This window comes from Kryptolebias marmoratus, linkage group LG4 (assembly GCF_001649575.2).
Source record: "Kryptolebias marmoratus isolate JLee-2015 linkage group LG4, ASM164957v2, whole genome shotgun sequence".
Classification (NCBI taxonomy): domain Eukaryota; kingdom Metazoa; phylum Chordata; class Actinopteri; order Cyprinodontiformes; family Rivulidae; genus Kryptolebias; species Kryptolebias marmoratus.
In genome coordinates, this window is record NC_051433.1 from 19,356,899 (window position 1) to 19,379,241 (window position 22,343).

General features: G+C 40.1%; 1 protein-coding gene and 1 long non-coding RNA gene across 2 annotated transcripts; one reads left to right on the forward strand and one right to left on the reverse strand.

The window, feature by feature from the left end:
• Positions 1-1,940: 1,940 nt before the first annotated feature.
• Positions 1,941-22,256, reverse strand: dnai1.2 (dynein, axonemal, intermediate chain 1, paralog 2). Its single transcript, XM_017422857.3, has 20 exons — positions 22,090-22,256; positions 21,911-21,952; positions 21,712-21,801; positions 21,084-21,164; positions 19,654-19,780; positions 19,319-19,374; positions 18,998-19,153; positions 18,781-18,840; positions 18,525-18,653; positions 18,125-18,209; positions 17,916-18,033; positions 17,743-17,786; positions 17,392-17,639; positions 16,961-17,050; positions 15,587-15,674; positions 15,374-15,459; positions 13,794-13,942; positions 12,234-12,333; positions 3,836-4,021; positions 1,941-2,423 (listed from the first exon to the last, which is right to left on the reverse strand). The coding sequence occupies exons 1-20, from the start codon at positions 22,129-22,131 to the stop codon at positions 2,322-2,324; spliced, it is 2,079 nt and encodes a 692-aa protein (XP_017278346.1). The 5' UTR covers positions 22,132-22,256; the 3' UTR covers positions 1,941-2,321.
• LOC108239864 lies at positions 7,032-8,897 on the forward strand. Its single transcript, XR_001808749.3, has 3 exons — positions 7,032-7,204; positions 7,488-7,608; positions 8,231-8,897. It is a non-coding gene; the product is annotated as an uncharacterized LOC108239864 (long non-coding RNA).
• Positions 22,257-22,343: the final 87 nt, after the last annotated feature.

A 22,343-nucleotide genomic window follows, 5' to 3' on the forward strand; every position in this document is an offset into this window, starting at 1 on the left:
GAAGCATTTAGTGGAAGAGTATTTCCAGCGCAGACTACTGGGAAAGCCTCCCCGGCAGAAAGGGCTGCAGGTCTAATCTGTGTGGTGGACGGGCTGTGTCTCACCTTAAAGAAACTATCGAGATAAACAGAGCCGACGTTCGCCTCAGCAGGGACACAAACAGGAGAACTCCTCTGCTGTTGCCTCGTCCAAACGCTCTGTAAAGTCAGCGGTGCGAACTGTGTGACTGAGCTGCTCCTCATTTCATACAGATTAGGATATTTTAGCTGTTTTAGTAGGTTTTATAGATCTAAAACATCTAGAATAAATGTCTTTTTACCTGAGTTTCATGATCTCGTGTATTTGAATGTTGAAAAGAGAAGATGCTGGCGATGCTCTTTTCTTTACGGACCTGAGAATCCCACACCGAAGTTGCTGGTCAGCAGGAGCCCGCGGTTCAGCCCTCGTCATGGAATCTGCAGGAAGAGCGACAGGATTGTCCGCGGCCGCCTTGGTCGCTGTCGCCTGCAACGCGTTTGTCGCCCTCCTGCTTCTCCTGCTCTGCCTGATTGTGTACCGAGCTTGCAGGGTCCCCTCCAGCCCCGAGCGGCTGCCCGTGTTGGCGCCGAGCGAAGCAGAAAGCCAGCAGGTGAACGAGCACAAGTACCTGTTGACCTCCTGAGCGCAGAATGATGAGTCAAACGTAGCAACAAGCGATGGATTTGTTGTGCACTCCTACAGGACCCGAGGCGGCACGAGGACTGAGTGCAAAGAATAATAAAGGTCGCCGTTATCTCTTTTTTTTTGCTTTGTTTTTTAAAAGTCAGCCGTGGATCTACTGACACACAGGGGGGCTGTGCCTCACAGAGATAACTTGGACGGATCGCTGTGGAAGGTGGAAACTATTTTTAAGCTGCCATGCCTTGTCAGATTCAGTGCTCGGAATGACAAAGCTGTTTGGATGTTAAACACAAGTGGCTTGGAGAGACAGACAGAAAGGACAGCTGTTGATCACGTTTTCTAAATATACCCTCTAATTTCAACAAGTCCATTGCTAACGACGGGGTCGAACGCTGAGCGTATTTCACTGTCGCATATAAATATGGGCGAACCGCGGGGCCTAGCGCCTTGCCGGGGGGGGCGTTTCAAAAGGACTAAAGAGGTTGATTTAAAATGCGTGTCCTGTCGGATGTGACACTCTCGCTGACATGAGGCTGCCGGTGACGGGCAGCTCCTCCTGGAATGAATCACAGAGGGAACATTTCCCGCGAGACCCCGAAACCGGAGCTGTCAGTGTTCCCCGCATCTCAGCAGAAGATTTCCATACCTAAATATTTCATCAGTAATGTTGGTGATGCGACCTCAGACCAACAAACCCTGCGACACCCAATGTGTCGCAGGGTTTGAAGACTGTATTACAGTATATGTATGGTAAAAAATTCCTGTCTTCTTTTTCTTTTTTTTCCATTTACCTGATATTAGAATTGCACTAGTTAAGGAGAAAAAGACAAAAGAGCTTCGGGAAGTGTTGTTATTACTCTGTATTAGAAGCACTTTCTCCTCCATCACTCAACCCAAATGTTCTTAATGTAGCTACAATAATCCACAGCAGTGCGTATTAAAAACACCGGACAGTTGTTTAGTCGGCGCATGATGAATGCATGACTGCAGTAGTCTTCTTCTCATTTCTACGCTCACGGACCTCAGTTCTGCCTTCGAGAGATATAACTGATAAGGCATGAAAATAATAATAATGAAACCGTCTGAAAGCAAAATCCTAATTGTTGATGGGATATTAAAAAGCTTCTGAATCATTCCAGGACAGGAGCCAAAGACGGCGTGTGCCTGCCAAAGATAAGTTGTTCTGGATTCAGTCCACAAGGGCTCGGTCCACCAGATCGATTTATGACCTTGTTCAATTGCAGCTTTAGCCCGTATTTATTTATTTCTTTTATTTTAAATCACCTTGTACTTATCATAGAAGTTTGAGGAGTCCTTGCAGATAATCAGGTCAGTCCAATCATTTGAATTCTGAGGCCGAGCAGATGATTACACCTCTCGTTTCCAGACAGGTCAGCGAGTTTCCCCTAAAACCAGAGACTAAAGTAAGCACAGTAGTTAGGTAATTTAGTGAACTTTTATTGAACAGACAGGGGAAATCTTTTTTTTTTTTTTACTTTTTTTTACTGACCGGTTTGTATTCAGTGAACAAACACAAATCTGAGAGACAAGCAAAGATATTCATATTTATAGAGTATACCATTAACACGGTTTAAGTTCATAAAAACAGCAGATTGTCAAGATGAAAAAACCTTTGCATCGGACCGTTATGATGGGGAGGGTTAAACTGCGCTCTGCTCTGGTTCCCTCAGCAGGCTGAGAAGCTTCTCCATCTTGGCTACTTCTGCTTCTGGACCCTTAGGCAGCTCCTGACCCTTCTTGCTCTGTACAGAGACACACACGCACACAGGTGCGCGCAAATCCGAAATTACTTGACATTTGGCTTACGCTAAAGTAATGAAGAAAATATAAACCCCACTGGCAGGCAGCTAACAAAAGGAGTTTTATGACCTTAAATATGGCACCCCGTGCTCACTGTGCTCGGCCTGAACAGGCTAATACGCTCATGCTGTAAGACTTATTATTAAAAATGTTTGTTAAGGGTTTCTTTGGCTGGCGCTTATTTGTCTCATCGGGCATCAAAACGCTCTCAGCGCGGTGAGCGGCGCTGATCTGTGCAATTATATGGCTGATGGACGTGTACGGGCTAAAGCCAAGGCTGATCGCCACATGTGTCTGCGTTTTGTTACGGTGTACTCATACCTGTGTTTGTGGACGTGGTTAAAGGGGGCTGTGGCTTAAGTGTGCTGTGCAACTGAATGTAAAACTTGTAGTTTACATGAACTGATGTGAAAAACACAAAGGAAAGAAAATGAAAGGCGGCAGAGCTAACTCTTAATGAGCCCTGATTACAGTGATGTGACTCAGTGTGCGATTAGGTTTCCTCCTGTGTTCAGAGGACGACTGTGATTACTCTTCACGTTAACAGAGCGCTCAGGAACTCATCAACCACAGACAGATTAAAGTAGCATTTCATTTTACTGCACGACTATAGCTTGCTTTGATACACATAACTATTTTTTTTCTTTGCTCTGCATTCTGGTTTTCGTTTTTCCAACAGTGGTAAAAACAACAGTCTAGTGATTCTAACAGCTGTGTGGAGTAGTCGATATCTTACAGCTACCAGGCAGCGGTCAGAGGGATCTCAGATTGGAAAATCAGATAGGAGTTCTCGTGGGGGAGTCAAGCTAACAGCTACGTTGAGCTGGGACTATTTTTTTAAAAAAGGTTTTCAATCTAAAACAACTCAAACCCTTCCTAGTCGCTCAAGGCAACACTGTCAGATGCTGTTACATCTCGTCACTTATGAGTCGGACATTTATCTATGTTAATGTTAATAACTGCAGCACAGACACTGTTACTGCATCTATGGCACAAAAAAACAGTAACTCAGAGTTTTAGTTGTCCTAAATGAAAGATGATCTCTGTGTTTTTTTTCTGGGGAAACAAGATGCGTTTATGAGCCAGAACACACAGAAAAAGAAGTGTGGATTAAAAAAGACTCAACAAACTCTTGGTAGACACACCTGGTAGGATATGATGAGCAGCTAACATAGCAACGTGATTGTTACAAAAATTCATGGTGAAAATTTGCTCTTGTTCAAGAATTTCTCCAAACTGAGAACTCTCTGATTACTGTCTACTGACTGTTCATGACTACACCGCACAACCCCATTAAAGTCAAACAAACAAACAAAAAAAAAACATTCTTTGATCGGAGTGCCAAGCTTCTTACCTTGGGCTTTTTGCGGAGGTTAGGAGAGAGTTTCAGGCTGGTGACGCAGCCTCGGTCATCACCGACTATGATAATAGGATAGATAGGATTGAACTCGATGTGAGTCAGCTTGGTCTTCTTTTTGGCCACCACTGACTGCTGGCAGATCGCCTCGTATTTGTTGATGCTGAGGTCAAAGACGTGAACCTAAAAGAGACGAGTCAGAATGCTAATAATTTATTTTTTGGACCCACTACAGGATTTGACATTTCAATGCTGTAGCCCATTTGCAGCAACAAGTGAGGGTCTAAATCAGGGGTAGACAATCCTGGTCCTGGAGGGCCACTATCCTGCATGGTTTACTTGTTTCTCTGCTCCAACACACCTGATTTGAATCAATGGCTGATTAACAGGCTTCTGCAGAACATGAAGAGGTGATTTAACCTCTGAATCAGGTGTGTTGGAGCAGGGAAACAAAGAAAAGAGGCAGGATAGTGGTCCTCCAGGACCAGGATTGCCTACCCCTGGTCTGAATAAAATAACTGATAGAAAAATTAATTAAAAAAATAACCGAATACTTAAATCTAGTGCTCAGAATTTACCTTCAAAGTAAGACAACTCTTAACCTCTAAATGCTCGCCTTTACTTATTTTGTCTATATGAGACTGATGATGCACAGTAACTCCCGAACAGCGAGGAGAAAAGAGCAATGTTCCCAGACTGATCAGGGTCTACGCTGCTGCCCAAACACACTCACAGTTTGTATCTTAGTGGCTCCATTACGCTTGTGATGTTTTAGACATCTTTTTCCAGGTAAATACTAGTTTTTCAGCCCAAATCCATTTAGACAATCTAACAATATCAAATAAAGCCATTGTGAGGTGCAGCAGTCTTTTATCAGATGACTGTGACTGGACTGCTGGAGTTCACACAGGCTCGGTTTATTAAAATTACACAAAGTGTCCTCGTTTCTTACTAATCATCAAACCTCACTGGAGTATGACTTTCTCTGACCTCTTATGGCCACGGCTATTGACAGCGGTGTTCTTGCTGTTCGTACACAGAGGTAATGTGGCGTTAGTCATGACTGATTGCGGTGAGTCACACGAGCGCTTTGAGCAGAGAGACAAACGGCTGCGCTGAATTTATGCTTAGTTCTTATTAGCATAAATCCACAGCCACACATATGGTTTGACCTGTTGCCTGGAAGTAAACTTAAAGACACGTTTTCTGAGTTTGAAACGTGAGCCTTACTTTGCTGTCTGTTTAGGTCTGAGATAATAAATCAGCGAAATACCGAAAGTTTTCCAAAGTAAAAATGATAAATTGTTTGCTATGTGGCAACAGGATTATACATTTTCAAAAAGTTGCAGCAGCCTCATATAGTGTTTTTCTTAAACTTTATCGACTGAAACGGGCGCACCCTGCTTGCTGACCTAATTTGATTATTTTTATTGGATAATAATCATCAGTGCCTGCTGGTTTGTTCATAATCCGAAGGAGTCGTGAGTTTAACTGTCACATACAAAGCGTAATGCTCAGAAATCAGTTTACTTCAGCAGTTCTCATCATTTATTGGAGCCGGGTTTCACACACAAGGAATTGAGACAGACTGAAGAACAACAGTGTCAGCTGAAAGCATCTGTTCTCCTAGCTTTAAAGCAATAAGACCTGGTTGTCTCAAATCTACCAGAGAAACCATTCACCCATTAGAAGAAAAAAAAAAACATCTCAGAAATCTGAGATTAACAAAACACCATTCTGGTGATTTGCACAAGATGAACACATACGACATCCCTCCGCCAGGCACAAAAAAGTGTTTCCTGCTTGTCTAACGTTTGTGGCCGAACCTTAAACTGCTTCCTGACATTCTTCTGAATTAGAGGCATGTCAACTCTAAAGCACTGTGCTCCTGAAAAATAACCCCACGATACATTCAGTTCCACTACAGCACACATCAGCACTACTGGGATGTGAACTCCCTGACTGATTTTCTGCAGCTTTCTTTTTATCTACCTCTATTGGAAAGACAAGCAAGATGGATTGCAGATGCAAATACTCCAAAATCCAAAGCAAATCAGATGATATAAATAATATTATACAGATAATATGTGCGTAATCAGCTAACACTACTTCATAATGCACAATGTGTGTCTAGTCCTGGTCCTTGAGGAGCACTATCCTACATGTTTTAGATGTTTCCCTGCTCTTCAGCAGGTCTTCAACTTCTGCAGAAGCCTGTTAATCACTCAGTCATTCAAATCAGGAGTGTCAGAGCAGAGGAACTCCTGAAACATGCAGGATAGTGGCCCTCCAGGACCAGGATCGGACACCACTGCAACCCTCGTCAACAACACAAGACACTACGGTCTGATGGCCTGTCTAGTTTTCTCTGGCTGCTCAACATTTAGTAAATGATTGCATTGATGTGTGCACTTAACTGTGTCCTTTGTAAACATCTTTGTTAACATGTTTACTAAATGTTTATACGGTTCTTTGTTTTTATTTTAAATTTTTGTCTAGTTTTATACCCCCTTTTTCCTCCTCTTCTTCTTGAGGCTTTGCCTTTTGCCAGGGCTGAAAATAAGAAGTAGTTCTTTATTTGTCCTTCCTGTTTAATTAAAGGTTAAAAAATAAGAATAAAACATTCCACTCTGTTATGACGTAACAAAATCGAAGCCACCTTTAAACTGAAAGATGTGTACTTTCTATTATGACTGCACACGTGGCTATCATTTTTAAATATTAAAGGTCTCGTGGCGCTACTTCCAGCTGTCATAAAGATTTATTATACCAGTGTACCTATAACCTGCGCGGGACGCTTTAAGTGCATTTACTGACTGTCTGAACTGCATACGAATAGGTCTGTACTACAAAACAGCGGTGGATGGATGATCCAGATGTGGGCTTACTGGGAGGAGGCAGAAACTGCAGGTCTTCATTTAATAACTGAAAAGCAAAGATCTATCCATCCACCTTCTTTACCCACTTAATCCGGTTCAAGGTTGCTGCGAGCGGGGTGCTTAGCTCCAGCAGTGAACGGAATGGGCCGGAGGAAGAGAAAATGCAAACTCAACACAGCTACGACAGAAAGCAGACATCTTGTTTTGAGCAGAATGCACGGTTTAAGTGAGAACTGCTGATTACAACAGATCACACGCCCATATTCCTCCCACAATAATCCTGTGGACTATGGACTGTGGACTACACACAGAGATGTGTGTGTCACAGATAGGACGTACACAATGTACCTGTGTTTCTCAGCAGCCAAGTTCAACTGAACGCTCGCTGTTCGGCAGCTGTACTCGATCAACTGGATTGTCGTACTCAGGATGAATTTACTTCTGTTGTGTGTCCTGCTCTGTGCCACCAGCTGCTCGGCTGACAAAGGTAAAAACATTATTTTTTTACTATTAGAATTTTTTTAATTTCGCAACACATAAATATAAAGTGAGATGGGTTTTTAACTCTGAGCAAGAAACAATTAACTTAAAATCCATCTGAGAGTCCAGCTTTAAATGGACAAAGTAGTTATCCTTAACAGGTATGTTAGTGCTGCTGTTTGACTTTTTAAATATGACAGAAAAATATGCCTGAGAGAAAACTTTTTAAGTATAAAGATGTATGATTTTTGACCGCTAATAATAACGACGGCTATCTCCAATCCTGGCAGGTGCAGCCAGATCTGGTTCAGTGAAACTTCAGCCCTGGTTGGTGGGTCTGTCCGCTGTTGTTGGTTTCCTGTTGATTGTCTTCATTATCCTGATCATTAAAAGGCTACTTAAGAATAACAGGTTTGTTCATCACACACACACAAATACATCAGCTATGATCAGTTCACAGCTGACCTTAGGGCACACTTTAGCTGTGGCTGTTAAAAAGCAAACATTTGGAAAATAATTTTGTAGACCTTTTAAGTCAGATTTTTGTCTGTTTTTATAGATTTTATTTGAAAATACTGAAATAGGCTAAAGCCAAAGCTGTATTTCAGTTTTAACAAAAGTGGCCCTGATCTTATCTTAGGTTTTTCTAATCTTCGATTGTGTGTGTTGCATAACCTCCAGCTTATCCATTGACTAATAGCACAATAATTGTTAGATTAACCTATTACAGATAGCAAAAGACTTCCTTTTCGCTGATCTTACTGCCACGCAGCTGAAGCCACAGTTCGATGGATTCTTTGGTCATTATCTCAAATTATTATGTATTTAGAATAATACCATCTCTGGAGAACTGTGCCAGTGATCTACTTTGAGGAAAAAAAGTCTTGCATATTGAATTTTCTTGTACACTGTTTGTATTTAAGGAAGTAACCAACTCTGAATGTTAGGATGTATTAAAGACAGACACAGTTTTCATAGAATAGACAAATGGCTGCTAATATCTAACTTTTGGAGACCTTTTTTTGTGTTGCAGGGAGGAAGAAGAGGGCTGGAATTATGATTCGATAGTAAAGGCGGAAGGAGGTGAAGAAACCATGATGTAGAAATCCCCCTGCTTCGAGAACCACTCTACACACAAGTCTCAGTCATCAGATCCACTGAGACGGACCAATCAGTGCTATGGAAAATATACTCCGCATTAACTTCACTGTTATATTGAACTGTTTATTTCTCTCTCTTAGAGACAAAAATGCTTTGTATTTAATAGGGACAGACTCTTTAAATAGCTAAGATTATCAAAACAACTCTCCAGTCTCATAGTGTTTATAGCAAAAATGCTAATTTCCAACACTAGAATAATAAAAAAAACAATAAAAATGTGTCTTTATTACACTATTTTAAGGTCCACAGTATATTTAAACCACTTTTTTTTTCTGTGGGTCCATGTATCTAAGCTTATTATGTTATACCTGCTGTTGTTCAAAACCACAAAGGTTCTAAAAACATCTCAAAACTACGGCTTTTTAAGCTGAGCTTTAATGACAAAATGTTGGACTGCATGGAATTTCAGGATAAATAAGCTCCTGCTTTCGTCTTGAACTTCACCTTGATGAATTTGAAAGATCTTTTGAAAGTCTGGACAGTGTTTGCTCAGGACCACTTTAAATGATCTGAATAAAATCAGGCTTTTTGGAAATGAAGGGTGGCTCAAACGTTTTTCATTATATCTTAAATGAAACAAAGTTTTATTGTTTTGGAATGATGCCGTTTATGAGACGTAAAAACTGTAAACAACTTGTGCAAGTCTCTGCGCAAAAAAAAGGTAAGAGAAGGTGCCTAAGAGAGCCCAAAGATGGGTTTGAAGACTGATAACTGATGGACAGGAGCAGACTTCTCATTATGTCATTCAGACACTTTACTCCCTAAACAATCAGCTCAGATGGAGAGACGAGGACAGAGAGAATTTGTTTGCAACACACAGCAGTGTGTCATGCTCGCACCTCAGCCTGCCAGGCAATTCATTATCCTTCTAAACACATGTACACAAGCGTGCACAGACCCACATGCTCACACAAAACACGTACACTGTTGTTTCTCTGACATTTTGCGGAGTGGTGGAAGTAGCAGAAAACCAGGTTGTCACTGTCAGTAAATCCACATCAAGGAGCAAACAACCCGTGTTGAGTCACTCCGGCTTTTCTAGACGCAAGTAACAAACAAATGGCAAATGTTGTGCAGCAAAACTGTTGTCCTGGAGGAGATTATGCTGATGAACATCATGCAACGATTGTGAGAATGTTGTGACAACAGAATGACTCTGTTATTCTTGATAGTCTGACCCGAATAAAATGTGAAGGACAGTTCAGTCCTGATAGGATTTAGCTGATACAATTAAATGACATACAACCCCACCAAAACCTTATTTGATTTATATATTATTATATTTAGTTCTGAAAGATCAGAAAAACACACAACCCTGTCATGTTTTTTAGGTTCCCAAGGTCTAAAAATATTTTATTTTTTTAAAACTACAACTATATTGTATAATGTACTTTTCTGCTTTGATTTTGGCTTACCTGTTTATGGCAAGTCATCATAATTAGTCATCTATCTCAATTAATTTACAAAAGAAACAAGATAGTAATGCTTTATCAGTACTTCTGTCTAGAATATTTCACTTCCTGTTGGGGTTTCTTTTAGCTCCTTTGACACATCCCCTCTCCTGCCAGCTTTGATACATTTTCTTTGCACTTCGGTGTCGCATATGAAATGATCAGAGTGGAAGGAGGGCTGAAGTTGATCCACCACTGATAGGTCTCTGAACCAGCAACAAGGATATTTATAGAACCAAGTCAGTGAGTATTATTATGGATGGTGATAACAGTAAAGTGGCGTGCTCTACACAATCATGCTGAGGTTACTGATCTGTCATTTGCCTGCCAGCCGAACATTAATATCATCTGTCTCCGGCATAACTGTAGACAAGGTAAATATTTAAAAATATACATCATATTGTGAGCTAGTACAAGCTTGAGTATTTTATGTTGTCATGCCCAGATTTCCATCTGAGTGGTTGAAGAGCTCATGTGGCATCCTGTTGCATTTGGACTGATAGTTTCAACTTGTGACAAGAGGGCATGTCCCCTTTAATCTGAGTTCATTTCTCAAGGAATATTCCAGCAATCTCAAAAGCTGTAATAGTAGTAAACACAAGGATAAGTACAGAAGTGATCACTTTTCAAAAACAGATGAAGGCTTTTGCCAAAGTTCATCCATGTAATATAACTAAAATGACACAGGTAGCAAAATTAAACACATGAAAAATAACTGGCAGTCACATTAACCCACATTAACCTTGACTTCAATTCATTTTTTATAATCTTGTTCCACTACACAAACTGATAAACTTCATTTTAATCTCTGCTGAAGCATGCTTTGAATTTGGTTTCAAATAATTATGTAGAATGCAGATCAAACTTCACATTTTAAACCAGCTGTTAGTATTATATATACTGGTTCCAACTTTTTCTTGTAAGAGGGTTGAGTTCGAAAATCTAATGTTCTTTGAATAAAAGGCTGCAGGACAAAGTTCTTGGCTGGGAAGTGCAGAGTGAGTTATGGGTGTACTTTGGTGCGTCTGCTGCGTGTGGTGACAAACTCCCGGCGCTACAGAGGACTTGACACATACGTGCGCAAACTATCACACAATGTGTCTCTCAAATTACTCAGCTCACATTTCCTCTCTGCCACTCTCACTTGACTTTATTTGCCACGCTGGACAGGAAACGTGTCAGACATAACACTCTGGACTTTTATAGTGTGACATAAGACTGTGAAGACAAACGGATGGGGACGGCTCTCGGCCATCCGAAAAAAAAAAAAAAAAAAAAAAAAAAAAAAAATATATATATATATATATATATATATATGGGGAGATAAGCAACACGGCGTTTGCGGAAACGACTTTTGGCTGAAATCAATAACTACTGACACAGCAGGAAGCCTCTCTGTTACACGAGACGAGAGTTTGAACTAACCTGAGTGCCAGAGGCTGCTTGGGATTAACTTGAGGCTTATCAGGACAGCAAACCGAGTCTAAAGATGAAAATAACGTGTGGCAGGTGGTAGATGAGGCAGCTGTTTGTTAAATCAAATATGTGTTAGGCTTATGTTACAGCAGATATGTGTGATCACATCCTTCAGCCGAGCTTGTTGTAGGCCTTGATTCTCTGAAATACACTCAGACTCATGAAACACTGTGTAACTTACCTGTCTGAAGTTTTAAACTGAACATTTCAATAAAAATAATTAGCCATGTTCCCATTTTATGGTCCTAAGTGGTTTGAAAATAATCACATACAAATGTCCTATTTACTTCCTTATCAATAAGTTTAGGCAGTAACAGCTAGGATAGAGAAAATGTTCCTGCATGAGTAAAAACATCCTGCCTTCATGTACAGGTAGAGATGGAAAAGGTTAGTTTTTGTTGAAAATGTTGGATAACTTATGTAATTGTTTTAGAAGCTGCAGTTTGTGATGAAGTCGTATAACATAATACTTACTGTATAAGGTATTTAAGCATTTTTTGTACCTAGCTTATATTAATTTCACAGATTTAACAATAGACTAAAAAAAGACACTAATAAATCTAATAACAATTTGTTTACAAAACAAATACAGTCACCTGAAATGTTTTGATAGATAAAAATGTAAGCAATACAAAAATATATTTGCTATAGAACCTGGAAAGGAGAAGCAGGTAAAGAGAATGTATGTATGTATGGATGGATATTTGTTATAGATGATTTGAAAAATCTGTTTTCACATCCACAACACAGAAAACACTTTTAAATGTCCAAGCAAAGAGGCTGGTCCTACATGATGGCTTCCTTTTAGAGCTCCAATAACAAGCCCTAAACTAACAGTTCTGAGGGCCTGACAACCCTAAACAATCAGCTCAGACGGAGAGATTTAACGTGCTATTTGAGAAAAACAAAACGCACACACACAAAAAAAAAAAACTGAGAAAAACTTACTTTTCCATCTGTTGTCACAGCAGCAAAGACAGTGGAGGAGTATGGAGACCAGGCAACATCTCCAACAGCTGCATTCAGGTCAAAGGTGAACATTGGAGTGCTAAAAAACCCAACAAATTCAGAAAAATCAGGCATATGTCTCTTCTTGATATGAATAGCCTGAATTCAACACATCTGTGCTATAAAACAATATTTAAATCAGTTATAATCTCGTTATAATTTACTCCTAAGAGAGCTGTAAGTTAAGATTTAGGACAATTACTTACTGTACTCTTTTTTTTTCTTTTTGTTTTTGCTAAAAACTCAAAGTTTAGTATCTTTAGAACGTAACACAGCTGAAAACTGTGTCTTCCATGATGGCCAAATGATTACTATCATTATTCAGTCAAGCTGCTTGTGCTGACAACATGTGGGAGGATCTGTGGTTTAATCAAATGAGCCAAGAAAATTATGCTGGACCCAAGATGAGTATAAGAATGTAATAAAGTCTAATATACTGGAAGGATAGCAGGGACGATTATTACACTTTACCTGCTTGACTGAATATTTGCACATAAAGCATAGTGCTGCTGAGGTTACTGATGCAGCATTAAATCGCAATAAACATGAACTTTTACTTCAGAAGAAGAGTGAGTTTTGAAAGTGTCTTAAACACTGGGTCAGCTAAAAGACACCATAACTCAATAATGCCAAAATATATAAATATTAATAACAACAACAAATAGGTGATGTTAAACATACTAAATCACATGACTTGTACAGTCTTAAAGATGTCGTGCAACTTGTTTCCACCCAACAGTAAGACTGTAACACTTGTAGCTCAAGTTATTCCCCAGAAACTGTGAATCCTTAGCTGAGTAACAAGCACGTGATCCTGCAGCGGCTTTGTTGAAGAGGAAGCCCAGTTAGGACACTACTGACACAGATGGAGACCTAGTCACTGTGATGGTGGCCGAGTGTCATAGCGCCACATAAACAGACGTTTGTCGTAGATAGGTGTTCCTATTTCATAATAAATGACAATATAAATATGGCTTTTGAGGTCTAATAGAAGTAGGAATCAAATGTGTTCCAAACATACAAAATACAAGGGTTACATTTATTGATCAGTGATAACATTATAACCAACTGTGCCAATGTGAAAAGGTCCTCATTTTTTGCCACCATGACAGCCTTGACTCATCAAGGCATGAACGGCACTAGACTTCAAAAGGTCTGCTGTCATGTCTCACATCAAGCTGTCGGCAGAAGATGACAATTAGCGGACCAAGCCAACACCTTAAACTTGTTATTTTCCTCAAGTCACTTATGAATTGTTTTTGCAGTGTGACAAGGTGCATTATCCTGCTGAAAGAGGCCACAGCATTCAGGGAGGGCACTGAAGTGGTCAGCAACAATCTTTATGTAGATATTATGCATAAAAAAACATTTACATGAACAGCCACTAATCAGTGCTCACAATATTATGTAGGGTTAATTGATATATAGTACATTCTATTTTATAATTTGTTTAATAACGCTGAGGCAATAAATAGTGTCTGTTATTCGTTCAACTCTTACTTGATGGTATGGTCCCAGATCTTTACAGTCCAGTCAAAACTACAGGAGATGAACACCTTTGGATGGAAGGGGTTCCACTTCACAGCATCTACCGCCATGGTGTGGGCATCGTAGGTCTCCAGGAACCGGCTTGAGTAGGTTTTGGAGCACTATGGAAAAAAAAAAGCGAAGTGTTGATTTAGACCAAGAAGTTAAAATAAGCAAAAGTCAACATTTTCAATATTGGGCTACGTTACACAGCTTAACTGGTGCCTGTTCATTGAAACAAGATTATTATATGTACTGCATAAAAGTATGATCAAAAATAGTTAGATGTTAAAGAGGACCCACGTGTTCAACATATTATCGGTAAAAAGGGGAATAAAATCCAGCATAAATACTAACTAACAGGTGAAACACTAGCTCTAGATAAAGTTTTTTGTGTTTTTTGAATTTATCATAGTTTGTGGATATGAGCTTATTCAGGTGGTAGAAACAAGGTGCCTAGACAGAAAACTTTTCTCAATAATAAAATGTTTTCTCAATAACAGGGCTTTCTGTGTAACAACCAATGTCTGTGCTACCTAATAATTGTTCACCTTATACTGTGCAGAGGCATATTACAGCTCAGACTGCACCTGATGGGGGCACAATAGACATTTAATATTTAATTTCAGCACAATTTCCCACAGAAAACTTATAGAAGTCTTGTGATCGGACTTCTTTTTGTAATAAACCTACATGAACAATAATAACCCGTATGTTGCTCGCCACTGATAAAATATATATGTTAGCAAAAATACAGCAGCAGAGTTAGACTGCATCAGTATATTAACTAGACAATCCAGGGTCAACATGCTTCATAGGGGGTGGGGACAGCTGTTGCATTTCCAAACCCTGGCAGACTGATGATTGACCTGCAGCAGGTGAAAGATTGCTCTGTGGCATCTGTGAACCTTGAGGCGACAGACGAAGTGTTTCACTCTGAGGTGCGCCTGTCAGCAAGTTAGCAAGGAGAAGCAAGTAAGTGTGACGCAAAGGTGTGAGTTATTTCTCCACTGGTGGAACTTTATGACAAACATATTCAGAGTGGAAAGATGTAGGAAGTGGAAAAACTCCAGAGAAGTGCATTTGAGATTTTTTTTTTTTTTTGGTCAACAATCCTAGGACAACAAAACTCTTTAAGGGGTTCTTCTACATTTCCACAGCTGGCCTAATCTGTCACACGTCGTGGTGTGATGGTGTTAGTCCTCTCTTTAATGCACGCCAGGCTTCAAACACAAGTGGATAAAACCTGGTCTGCCCAGAAAAAAAAGGAAAACTTTAAAAGTCATTCTAATTAGTATAACCTTCCAAAAGACAAACCTATTAGAAGGGGATAGTATTACCATATAATATATTATAGGATGCTGTGTTTCCTTTTCTAAATGACTTTGTTACACACACAAACTTGTGTCTCATTACTGATTCACACGTTATGTTGTGACTTCCTTTCTCCCCGGAGAAGTTCCTGTCTAAGTGAATCACATCAACAACATGTTTGATGTAATTTCAGAAGTGTCAGCCTGCTACATCAGCTCGGGGAGATCCTTCTCACGTACCTTGTGTATTTTCCCTTTCTCTGTGCCAACTAAGAACAGATAGTCAATCTGGTTATGGAAGTCGAATGATGTACCACCAGCTGCGGCTGAGGGGCAGAAAGACACATACGGTTACAAGCACCAGTCTAAGATAATGCGTCAGAAAAAATCTGGACTTAAATCAATTAACCGTGAAAGTACAGATTTAGACAGAAGCAAGTTAGGGAACCTTACTGATGCTGGGCAGATGTCCACCCTCTGGTCCATTAGAGAGAGCACCGTTCACTGACAGTCTGATAGTGTCTGTAAAGATGAGCTCATTCTGCAGTCGTGGAAACACACAGTGATACAGTAAGAGAATACAAACATTTTTTTTTCCACCACTAAAATGTAGATCATTTTATTGGTCCAGAGAAACCACTGCAGTGTTTGGAGCTGCTGTGTCTATCCACCCACGCCACGAGCCAATCCTAATGCAGATGAGTCCAGACTCCATGATGCCATCAGCAGACAACGAGACAAGCAACCGGATGGCTTTTTCATTGTAGCTGATGATTTCAACCACACAAATATATAAACCGTCCTCTCCAGAATTCATAAAAATGTGGACATTAAAACAAAAACAAGGAAAACATTAGATCAGGTCTACACAAACGTTGCTGGAGCCTATAAAGCCCATCCCTCCCCCACCTCGGATGCTCAGGCCATCTATTGCTGCTCCTGACACCAGCTTACAGGCCCTCATCTGAAGGTCAAATCCACAGTACAAGTCAGTGCAGTGCTGGACTGAGGAGGCCACATCATCCCTGCAAGCCTGTTTTGAAAACACCATGTGGGAGTATCCTAAAATTGAGCTTTACACCTCCTCTGTGCTGTCATATATCAACCTTTGATGGATAATGTAGCCACAAGGAAACAGATCAGATGATGCCATCTCCATAGCTACACTGCCCTGAGTCACCTGGAAAACTTCAACAGGTGTGTGAGGATGCTGCATGTTGACTTCAGCTCAGCAGTTACCTCCATCAGTCCCAGCAGATGGGTTGGGGGAACCCCATTTTGTTTGTGGGTCAAGAACTTCCTCTCAAACACATCTCAAAATGTCAGAATGGGCAACTCCACCTTCTCCACTCTCGTCCTGAACACCAGCGTGTCTCAGTCCCATCCTGTTCACGCTGTACACTCAGGATTGTGTCGCCACCCATCAGCAACAACAATGAGACGCTGTACCAAGAGGAGGTTCAGACACTGGTGTTGTGGTGCGGAGACAACCAAAGAAATCATCTTCGCTTTCCTGAAGCTGAGGACCATAATGCACACGGGACTGTCTGATGCAACCTGGGCTCAAACCTGCAGCCTCAGGATTACAGGACTGCAGCACTGACCACCGAGCTGCCACAGGAAGTGCCCCTAACAACGTTTCATTGTAGCATACAATGGCGATTAATCTTGTTAATGTTAAATGACAAATAATCTGCACAGATGTGAACAAACACACAAACCTACATCCACACAGGGCACATATCGTGACCTCTAATCAGTCGCGCAAAGGTGTGAAAGTTCAGACATAACAAATCTGAATCTCTCTGCGTACATGCTTTGGCTCACCTTGACTAGTGTCCAGCATACAACTCGGGAATCAGATGATACAGAATAGAAATTGTGGTTATTGTCCATGTCATCATTCTGCCAGCACACCTGGTAAAAGCAAAGAAACAAACAAATAAATCAACAGATAATTTGGGTTCAACTCCAAATCAAAATCCTACCTGATGAAAAAAATTGGCAGTTTGTTCTTTTTTTATTCACATGTATTGTATCTGTGTCTCGGTTTTAGGAATAAATAACTGAGCCTAACTTAAGATAGATGCACGGTTCACTTTCGTTTCAAACTGGGTTGTTCTGAATTGTTAGAAAGTCACGTGAACACACAAATGTGCAGAAAATAAGCCAAAGTGAAGTTGCTGACATTTAAACGGACAAACACATCCTGAACTCCTAGCACCCTGTTCATGTCTGCTGTGCCCCCCCGCTGTCACCTGCCAGACAGGATCTGTGTGCTTGCCAGTCTTCGCAGTACTCTTGTAAACAGGCTCCTGTCCCTCCTGTTTCAAACTGTAAACAGCCACGCAGCCGTCGTAGAAGCCCACGGCCACCAAGTGGGAGTGCTGCTGATGAATGTCGAGACACTGGACGCCAGAGGTTGTAGGGTAAATGTACTCTGGGTAAGCAGAGTTCTTCATTGAGTAGAAGAGAAGCATGCCTTGTCCCTGCCTCCTGAAATCATCTACACATGATCAAGAAACATGAGAATGCAAAATTATTTCATTGCTCAATTAAAGAATGTATTAAATAAAGTGGCCATTACCATTCATAATAATAATACTTACATGAGCCCATTCCCACAGCAAACAGGTCCTGATATTTGTTATTCCTGTCAAGAACAGATGACACAAACACTCTTATTATTATTTTTTGTGACTGTAAAATAAATATAAATATAATCTCAGCGACACTGACACCATTCAGAAAGGATTTTTGCAGAGTAGATAAGGCGTCATACCAGCAGAGGGCAGTAACAGTCAGTCTTCTGCTTTTGTCAAACTGAAACTTCCACAAAGGCAGCAGGGTGCCCTCCTGGTCCCTGAACTCATCAGAGGCATCCTCAAAGTATTTAAAATCTGAAGAGAGATGAGAGGAGAAACTGTTTTACCTGTTTATCATAAATGACCTTAGAACATTTTTATATCAGTTGTTGTATTTCAAATATACCCTGTGCTATGTCATCCAGTGTGTTTTGGTTGACCATTCGTTCAAAGATCTTGGATGCGTCGGACACTTTACTTAAATCATCTGTCTGTAACAGGTGGGACAAAAATATGTTTGGAGCTTTGTCGAAATTATACAATAAACTCTGCTACAGTATATTTCAGCTCACTTCTGGTTTATGATGAAATTATCATTCGACTAACATGTTTCTGTGAAAATATAATAAATCATTGTTGCCTGCTCTGTGTTAGGTTCGGGAATATATTTTTGGATTTGCTAATTGTCATTTTGAAAAACTATAGTTTATATGTTTGCCACCAATATGTTAGAAGTGAAACTGCTAGTATTAGAAACATGATATGTTTAAGAAAGGAAATTAGTGAACAGGTAATAATAAAAGTACCTGTGTTTCCGTCAGAACCACCTTCTTCTTGCTTTTGTCATTATCCTTCTTCGCCTGAGTTCCTTTCTGCTTCTCTTTGTTTTTTTCTTGCTTCTGCAGCTCTTGAAAGTACGCATCGTAGATCTCCCACTGCCGAGAGTTTAGCAGGATTAAAGTGAGCTCGTTGTAGCAACAGACGTTCACTCGCAGAAAGGAGAGAAGAAAGAAAACGTGCTAGGACGGACAGCTTCGCTACGCAAATCAAAGAGTTCAGCACCTGATTAGCGGTGGCAGAGAAATTGTTGCGTGGAGGGGGTTCAGTCTGACAGATTCTTTCCTGCAGGCAAAAGAAAATTATTTACCATTTGATACAATGAATATTTCGCAGAGCGAGCTGCTGTTTTATCTGCATCCTAATATTAAAACTTCACACTTGTATTATATCAAATCTTGCAACTTTTGTGGCACACACTGGACATACTGTTCCTCCCTACCATCTGAGGGTTATTTAGAGTCTGGGAGGCCCTCTCACTGAAGTTGAACTGATTTGTAAGTTTTGGTTCCTTCTTGTCAGCTTTGGAGGCAGAGCTGTCCGGTCTGTCTTCCTCTCCGGCTTCTTCTACATCCCCTCCGTCCTCTACAGGTGTAGCCTGTGGTAAATAAGCAGGGGAATGGTGTCACTAAAATACTCCTGATTTAAGATACGTTTACCAACCTTCTTTTCAATGCAGTTTATAAAAGACAAACAGAAACCACAAGTAAAATGCTAATCAAAAAGTAATGGTCTCATTTAATAAAAAAAAGCATTAATTTACCAGGGTTTCCGTGCGATCCTCTTCAGATTCTGCTCCTATGTCGATTGCTGCATTTTCTGGATAATATTACACACATTTAATCATAGTGTGCTTAAACAGAGAGCCAAACATTTTATATGCAAACAATATATTTATGCAGTTTTTGTTACAATTTGAAGGTGACACCTACTGGTTGCAACCTTGCATTACACTGGATTACAACATGCAACATGTAATACAAGCTACCGAAACAAAGGCTGAAAATATTTTTGTTTTTTTCAGTTTGGTCTATCTGAGTAATCCTCTGGGCTAAAAAGACAGAATAAAGTTTTAGCGCATGCTAATAACTGCAGTACCTTTAAGCAGCCCCTGCTTGACTCTCAGTCTTCGAGCCTCATCAGAGTCTTCATGCAAGAGGCTGCTCTCCAACACAAAGAGAACGGCCATCTGATCCACAACGCTGATCGGCTTGTAGGAACGTTCCTGAAGCACGGATTAGAAATAGAAAAGATGGGAAGCAGAAAACTTGTTAGTTTAATTTAGCTGTGAAAAAAAAAATAAAAAACTTGTTATAAAATAAAAACATTTGAAAAAAGGCCTAGCATTCCTTGAAGGTCTGCATGTCGCCTGCCACCTTTTGTGCCAGAGTTTTAAACTGAGATTATCTTATGATGAGAAGGGACAGAGTTGTAGTCGTTTTGGTCAAACCCTAAAATAACATCTCATGTGTTATCGCAAGATGGCACAAAATGCGCTAGTGCTAGGTGCATGTATTGAGAATGACTGTCAGCTACTACCACATCAAACTTGAACTCAACATCTGAATATCTGACTATGTCATAACTATTTTTGTGTTTTTGCTAAGGTTGATTAGTTGTGGTGGCCATCTTGAATTGGGTTGACTCCAAAAGTTAACGAGTTGTAGACGTACATTCAATGATTACTTTCTGAGAGTTTCAATAGAACCCATCCATTAGTTCATTTAAAGCACTTTAAAACAACAGTAGCTGTGACAAAATGCTGGTACAGATAAAAATCAATAAACATTCAAAGTACTGAAAGGACAAAAGACAACAAAAACAATAAAACACAATAACAGAAGAGCATACAGTAAGTCTCAACATGAGTTAAAAGCCAAATAATAAAAGTGTGTCTTAAGATGAGTTTTAAAAGTGGACAATAAAGGGGCACTTCTAATATGTAACGGCAAATCATTCCATAATTTGGGAGTGGCAATACTAAAAGCTCTGTCTCCTCTGAGCTTTAGTTTTCACCTCAGTACCTCCAGGAGCAGCTGATCAGGTGACCTGAGGCAACGACCGGGAGAGTATGGGTGGAGCAGCTCACACCAAACCTTTTCTCAGAATTCTTGTGTTTGCTTAGGTTGTGACGGTCATCTAGAATGTGGTTGACTCCAAAAGGTAATGAGTTGTAGATGTATATTGACTGAATACTATCTGACAGTTTCATAATAATCTGTCCAGTGGTTCATGAGACATGTTGTTAACACACACACAGACATAAGCAAAAACAATATTGCCCTTTTGCTTTAAGCGGCAGTCAATAATAATCTGTTTAAATGATATCAAACAATTGAAATAATTATGTAAACACAGAACAATGGCTGGGAACAAGTTGTCTTTTCTGGTAAATAAACACCAAACAGTCAATCGAGTATATCTGCCTTCTCCACAGAATAATTTGTAGGATCTGAGGTGGTTCTTTTACAGAAGTGATGCTAGTGTCATTGAATAGTGTGACTTGCATCTAGTTGTAACTTTCTTACCTTGAAACTGTAGCGAGCAATATTTTGAGGAGCATGTGGGTTGTTCGCCGTCAGGATCCTTGTTATTTCCTCATTTAGCTCCTGGCCAGATCAGTACAGAGATGTTAATTTTAGGAGTATAAAATGACACAAGAATTGACAAATTTAATTAAAAATTGAGAGAGAACGAAACAAAACAAACAAACCAAAGCAGATCTATTTAAGACAAACACGCTCTGAAGTGAATTTAACCCGATGAGACAAAATGACAATAAAGAGGTGCAAAAGAATCAAATCAAAATCCAAATGACTAAACTGATGATTGATTAATAATGATGATTAAAGGTCAGATGATGGCTTTATTGAGACAGAAAATGACCATGATGAGGCATAAAATGTCACATGAAACAGCTGAAACTTAAATAATCAAAACTATTATACGGCTAGAAAGACTAGCTGAAAGAAAGAAAATGTTCAAAACAACAAAAATGAGCTCACAAATTCATGCAAACCATCAGCATTATTCGTGGAAACTCACAACTATCATGGACAGTTTATGCATAGTTTCTGACTGACTGTTTTCATGCCTTGCCTAAGGGCCTGTTCTGTCACAATCCACAGGTTTATTATATATTCTCATCCTCCTTACATCCTCAGTGAGCTCAGGTTGATCTTCTGGCCCGTTCCCTTGAGGACACTCATCCACTCCATCAGCTGGATCCACAGCCTCTTCCTCATCCTACAATATCAAATAGACAGCAGCTGCAGTAAAGAGAAAACTAGATCATGGCGTAACTACGCAGTGATTTCTTGTTCACTTACTAACTTATTTTATCACGTGAACGCACCTTTTTCTTTTTTGGGCCTTTGGTTGGCTTCGTACCAGGTACCTTTTGAACAAGTGACAACCAAATACATGGTTAATTTAGGGACAGTAACAGCAAAACTATCATGTTGGAGTCATTCAGAGCGTCGCCACTTTTGTTACTAAGCTAGCGGGACGAGGCTATTATTAGAGAGGCATTACCTTCATAGTGTGTGTCGTAGCGTTACTGTTAGACACTGGCATTACAAATGGAGTCTAGGTTTAAAACAATTTAGCAAAATTACTTTTTTTTGTTAAAACGTAGTCAAGAAGAAACTGTTAAACGAAAAGCTAAAGAAGCGCTGGCTCCCGGGCAGGTCCCTGTTGCTGTGTACCGGTTGCCAAGGCAACCAGCCGTCCCGTCAGCTGCCAGTATAGCTTCCGTTGCGTGTTTATTACAAACTGTTTATTGTCAG